This window comes from Monopterus albus, unplaced genomic scaffold (genome assembly GCF_001952655.1).
Source record: "Monopterus albus unplaced genomic scaffold, M_albus_1.0 scaffold237.1, whole genome shotgun sequence".
In the NCBI taxonomy this organism is placed as follows: Eukaryota; Metazoa; Chordata; class Actinopteri; order Synbranchiformes; family Synbranchidae; genus Monopterus; species Monopterus albus.
In genome coordinates this window covers 61,724-68,103 of record NW_018128117.1, presented here as the reverse complement: position 1 = coordinate 68,103, position 6,380 = coordinate 61,724, and the positions used below count along the sequence as shown (strand labels likewise).

Here is a 6,380-nt window from a genome sequence, read left to right as displayed (position 1 = left end):
CGAGAGTAATGTTAGAGAGCTGAGGGCTGAAGACACTGCGTATCGCCTGTTCGCTCGTACACAGCCATTGCAGAGCATTGAGATCCAGCAATAGTCCCTAGGTAAGTATCACACACACCAAATTTTTAAGTGTCCGTAATAATGAAAATGACAATAACATTCATGAATATCATAAATGTGTGTTTGCCACGATCGAATGTGAAACCTTTTACAGTTTGTTAATAATTTTATTGTGAGGAACCGTAAAAAAAAACAAAAATTGCCGGCGCTATACAGGTAACGTTACATTACTCAGCCTGGGAGTGTGGACCAGACGCTCTGTAAAAAGGGAGAAATAAATATTAACCTTGACCACATTCGACGAAAACCGCTAATTTCACTAAATACGAATAATTTTGTATATTACTGTGATGTCGTTTTTACAAAATGGAGTCGAATCGAACTGTAGTTATCGCGTAAAAATTCAGGAATGTCTAGCGGACAACACGGTTAAGCGACAATGGTAGAAGACTCACCGTTAGCTAGCCATTGGCATTGCAGTGAAGCTGAATGGCTGTCATGTTAAGACTGGGAAGCGGGCGGGTTTTGATACAAAGATTTAAAATTCATAGAAACATAAGAAAAAGAAAGCCCATCTCGGCATATACACGGATGTGTGTTTGTTTGCCATAATTCACCCTAGAAGACGGTGAAAAAATTACCTCACGATCTGCGCTTTACTGTAATGGCTGACTGTATTCGCATAGGAAACAAGGCAGCTAAGCAAATGTGAAGCCAGTGACAGAGGCGCAGTTCACCTCAACTTTTTCTAACCGTGTTTTCTCGGAAAACAAACCGGTAACTATAACATCTAACGACGGCAAAAGAAAGTTCAATCTTTCGTTATTAAAATGACACCTTTGCGAGATTTTTCCGATGCCGATAAAGGGTTTAAATCCGGGCTTGAAGTGAAGCGGTCGCCGCGGTCGCTGTGCCCTCTATTGCATGCAGTGTAATGGCTGTGCGTTGACACAAAGAGAAGGAGCCATATTCTCCATGTTAGTGGATGAAGACGAGCGGCCATTAGGAGCTCATAGAAAGTGAGTAGCACAGCCCGCTCATAGACACAGTACAGACCCAATGTATTACTATACAAGGCGGCTAGTGCAATAGGAATCAATCGGGGAAATATTTTGTCAAGATCGCCGGCTTTGTAGACATATTTTTCGTATTGCAAAGCGAACTGGGAGGCGGGAGGAGACATTTGAGGGGGACTTTCTTTCATGAAGAAGGCATTCTCACAAAATGGAAGAAGAAATATTGCCGTCGTTGTTGACCTCCTTTTCCTCAACAAGAACCTATGCGCCATTACTACTTTGGTCGACGCAGCTTACTTGGGACTTATAGTAGCATTTAATAGGAAAATGTAAAGCGAAAACTATCGGTTTTAAACATTTTCGCAGCTCTTGTGGATTTTTTCCAGAATAAGACAAAAGGAAGTCTAATATTAGATGAGTTCTAAATCGCATCGAATTGCATTTTTAAGTGTTATTTTCAATAAATACGCCTTTATATGTAATTGATGTCTTTTGTGTCAAAGTTATCTGTTTAAGGAAAACGTCAGCATTAGTGAAACGGAGGGGTTTGTTAAGGCCTGTTCTTATTGCAGTTGAGGTTTGAGGATATATTTTTTGGAAAAACACGAGTTATGTTTTTAAAGCCAAGTCAACCGTTATAGTCCCACTGAGGACTAAGGTTTGTGCAGTTGAACTTGGGCAACTTTGGTAGTTTAATGTGGACGTGTTACGGACTGGAAGGAGTAGTGTTGTAAGGAAAAACATATTTATGGGTGTTGATGTGATGTGTTTAGTCAGTTTTAAACCACCATAATGGGAGTTGACCGCGGGCCACCCTTTTATGCAAGGGTAGCTGTATTACTATTGCATTAATACATGAAGTCATTTTAACGCCATTAGGTCGGTGTGTCGGTCGCGTTTTTAACAATTTGTTTAACTTTGTGCAGTTTGACAGCAGAGGGTGGCTCATTTAACTAGTGCTGTCACTGTACAGAAATAAAGTGCATGCTCATTGTGTAGTAGAGGAGCATATGTGGGTGAAGAGGTTACATATATTTTACTATTTCAAATGATTTTAAACAATCTAACTTTAGATTTAAGGTCTACAGAGATCATTAACAAAACCACACATTTTCAGAAGACCACATATGCTGTTTAATAAAAGTATATATTGTATTTTTTAAGTTTTTAAGATGCAGAATTTAGGCCATGTAGCACAAATAGCACCAGATATTCACTCATTCCACCTAACAATAAAAGTGATGTATGCTTTTTTTAATGCCTTTGTAGATGCACAGCTAATTTATACTTAAAACACTTTAGATACTGCCTTCAGCATGGGGAAAGATCCAACCAAGCCGAGGGGGAAGATGTCCTCCTATGCTTATTTTGTCCAGACCTGTCGAGAGGAGCACAAGAAGAAGCATCCTGATGCTTCGGTTAACTTTGCCGAGTTTTCCAAGAAGTGCTCTGAGCGATGGAAGGTAGAAGAAGACAGATGGATAATGATGATGAAGACAATAAAAACTTGTATTTTTTTTTTATTATTATTCCAGATTTCATTACTAAGAATCAACTGTATGCCACTTGTCATTAGTATACATTGAAGTCATTCAAATACATTATGTTGTTGGTTTGTTACAGCCCTGGATTACAATAAAATTGAAACACTCACATTGTTGCAATAAGTTAGATAATGCAGCAGCCTCCCAGACATAGAATATGAAGGAAAAGGGAATACTCTAAATACTTGTATAAACAGGGTGTTGCCATAGATGGCACAATCAGCAAGCTACCTCTGTTTTCAGACAATGTCTGCCAAGGAGAAGGGCAAATTTGAGGACCTGGCCAGACAGGACAAGGTGCGCTATGAGAGAGAGATGATGAGCTATGTTCCAGTCAAGGGAGGAAAGAAGAAGAAGAAGTACAAGGACCCTAATGCCCCCAAGAGACCTCCGTAAGTACTGCAGGTTACCACTGAATCGTTTTTAAAGTTTCCTGCCCTTTAACAAAGTCTCTACAGAACAAAACAAATCTGAATAATAAGAAACTGACTCACATTATAATGATATGATCTGAAGCATTTGTGTGGTGTAATTATTTTTTTTGTTTGCTTTCCAGATCTGCCTTCTTCATCTTTTGCTCTGAGTTCCGCCCTAAGGTGAAAGGCGAGAGTCCTGGTCTGACCATTGGAGATGTTGCCAAGAAGCTGGGTGAGATGTGGAACACCACCGCTTCAGAGGACAAGCAGCCCTATGAGAAGAAGGCTGCTAAGCTGAAGGAGAAGTATGAGAAGGTATAGAAACTGATCTTTTGTATTGATGCTGCCAGAGGGATACACATTTTAATAATAGTTCATGTTGTGCAGCTCCCCCTTATCAGTGCTAAGTGTTAATCACAGACATGTGTTTGAGTCTGAACATGTGGTTTAATGCTTTTCATTCCTCCATCACAGGACATCGCCGCATATCGTGCTAAGGGTAAGACTGGTGGCGGAGCACCAGTAAAAGCCCCTGCCAAGGCAGAAAAGAAAATTGATGACGATGATGATGAGGACGAAGACGATGAGGAGGAGGAGCAAGACGATGATGAGGATGATGATGAGTAGATGGTGGATGACATATATAGTGGTCATTTTCTTGTTTATAAAGCATTTAACCCCCTTGTACACACTTCACTTACTGAAAGAAAATGCGTTAGTATCCAAGGGGTAAACAAAACAAAACAAAAAAGGCTGTGTATATCAGTTGTTTTTATGCTGTACAGTTTTTTTCTCCTTTTTGTATAGTTAACACTACACAAGTATCGTGTCTGTATCTTTCTGCCAGTCTTATTTTTTTCAGTGGTAGCTCGTAGACCACTATCCTGCCTGGTACAGTGTAAAGGGATGGGCTTACAGTATTTACCCTAGCTAGAGGTGCACAGCACATAAAAATGTTCTCAGTTAGATCTGAGCGTTTCTTTTTTCTTTCCTGTGTGTGTGTGTGTTTTTTTTTTTAATGACATATCAAAATTGACGTATCACAGTTTTACTGATCTTTATGTACCACTGTAATAGCAAAAATAAAAAAAATGCCTTGTTTATTGTTGAAATTTAAATTGCTTCTGATGTCAATAAACATTTTTTTTTGTTTTTATAAATTAGTTTTGTATTGTGTTTAGGGACAACGTCAGAATGTACTGCTAATTTTGATGTCAGTTTTCTTCTCCCAGGACTGAATCAGTCCAGGTTTTGTGGTCAGAGCTGACAAATTTGTTAAGTGAAAACTAATGCACCATTCCTTTGCAGATAAACCTATATCATATGGCTGCAACAGTAGTGCTAAGGTAAGGAGTTTGATAAACAGCAGCTCCACCAAAACAGACCTGTTTTCTAGAGTGAAAGCATTGCTGAGCTCAGTGCGACTGACAAATTAAACCTAGTAGATAATTCCCATCTAACAGTTTACTGCTGCTGTGATTGTGAGCATTCTACTCAGTCAAAAATCAAAGAACAATTAACTAGAGCAGGAAATGAGCCAACATGAAGTATGACTCATCACTACAGCTGTTTGAGTCATGTTTGTCTTTGCTACATGCTGTGTGTTGCAGCTCTTTGACATGGTGGAAGTACACTGAAAGTCAGCTCTGCATGTCAGTGTGCATCTCTGTCTTTCTGTGTTATTTAGATACAGCTGCTTCATCATACACTTTCTAGACCATTTATATAAGGATTATGTACTTAAAAAAATATCCAGTGACATAAGAATAATAATAAGAATATGGTTGGTGTGTGTATAAATCTAAAAGTCATACATATACTGTACATTGTGGCCTCAACAACAGTTTCCCCCATGGGAGAGAGCTTAATCATATGGGGGATACCAATTCTCAGGCTGAGCATGCACAAGCTTTCATAGAAATGGGTAGAGCAGAACAGTCATATCACTAAGCTGTGGTATATTTCAATAATATTTTTGTCTATCTGCTCAGTCTCTGCACTCATGTCAGCCTTGGCCCATTAAATGAGCCTTTGGTATGAAGTAGGCTACAGGACAGACAGCAGGTTGACCCCTGCACTGCTCTGATAAGGCCCTGCCAGTCCTTGAAGGCGACTGCCATCACTAATCATTCAACACACTGACTACTCTCATTTTCTTATTAAATTTCAATCCAGTAAAAATTTCCCAAACCCTCAACGTTTGGTCATATTATGGATGTGTTTTCTACATGTTTTTGTTCCTGAAGGGAGACAGGAAAGCTGCATGGATTATTAACTTGAGTCAATTACCCAACGTGACAGCTGCAAGATGCTATCACCGCTAATTATTTATTCCTATGTGCGACATGCAATATGGCCTGCTTATAGTAACAGCAGATTGAGTCACATCTACTGAACTGGCCAACAGACTGTCCTTTCAGTGGAAATGGAAACTATGCTGAAACACTTGCAGCACTTCGTGACTGCGCTCAGCTGTTGAACAATGCATGTGTAGGTCTGCACACCCACAACTGCGCATACAGTAGCCATGGCATGTTAAACTACACAGCGCCACTGCCGGTTATTCCCTGTCGCCTGGTGTCCACTGCGCACCCTGCGCTCTATCCGCGGTCTCCGGGTGACACCTAGTGGTCTCATCCTGCAACTGCATCACAACTGCTGAGGAGCGTGAAGTGCTTTGAGTGTGTAATAATAAGTCATTTTACCAGATAATTTATTTCTTCTTTCTGGATAGAGATAGTCAATTTACAGATTGTGATTCAAAGAGTTGTTTCTTTTTAAAATCCTTGTTCTTTTTTGTGGCAAGTGCTTTTTCAAAACAATTTTACTTAATGATTTGTGTGCATGTGTGCATCTGCAACACAAGTAGCTGTGTGACCTCAGTAAAAAGGTTCTGGGTTCTGGCCGCCCATCAGCTTGGATTGGCTCCAGCCCCAAACGTCCCTTTGCAGCATAAGTGGTATAGCTAATGGATAAATGGATGTGTGTGTAAACATGTCAGAAGGACCAAAGTGAATAGATCCACATTTTCCATATTAGTGGCCTAATATTAGTGTGAAGTGTGTTAAAAATCAATAAAGAAAAAAAAAACCCTAACAAAGATCTACAAGAGGCTTTTCAGATGCAAAAAAAGGATCAATTTGTTTCACATAAAAATTGTGACAGAGTCTAAAAAATACACATTTTTAGTCAATATGGCTGGATACTTATAAAATATTCTTAAAAACTTTTTAAACTCGTTTCTGGAAAAGAAAAAAAACAGGACAAACAAACAAAAATCACCAGTTACATTGTGAAAATGGCCCATTTTTTATACCATAAATATGTAATAAACATCAGTATAT

The 6,380-nt window shown here is 39.3% G+C and overlaps 1 protein-coding gene across 1 annotated transcript; it reads left to right on the top strand.

Moving 5' to 3' along the window:
- hmgb1a (high mobility group box 1a) lies at positions 1–4,154 on the top strand. Its single transcript, XM_020620480.1, has 5 exons — positions 1–101; positions 2,379–2,539; positions 2,864–3,012; positions 3,177–3,351; positions 3,511–4,154. Exons 2-5 carry the CDS (start codon positions 2,393–2,395, stop codon positions 3,661–3,663), a joined length of 624 nt encoding a protein of 207 aa, XP_020476136.1. The 5' UTR covers positions 1–101; positions 2,379–2,392; the 3' UTR covers positions 3,664–4,154.
- The last annotated feature ends 2,226 nt before the right edge of the window (positions 4,155–6,380 follow it).

What these genes read in the sequence shown, in the direction of transcription:
- hmgb1a (XM_020620480.1), top strand. Translation starts at nt 2,393, where the DNA reads ATGGGGAAAGATCCAACCAAGCCGAGGGGGAAGATGTCCTCCTATGCT. An exon ending in AGTGCTCTGAGCGATGGAAG is followed by an intron (nt 2,540 to 2,863) that starts GTAGAAGAAGAC and finishes CTCTGTTTTCAG; the next exon opens with ACAATGTCTGCCAAGGAGAA. An exon ending in TGAAGGAGAAGTATGAGAAG is followed by an intron (nt 3,352 to 3,510) that starts GTATAGAAACTG and finishes CCTCCATCACAG; the next exon opens with GACATCGCCGCATATCGTGC.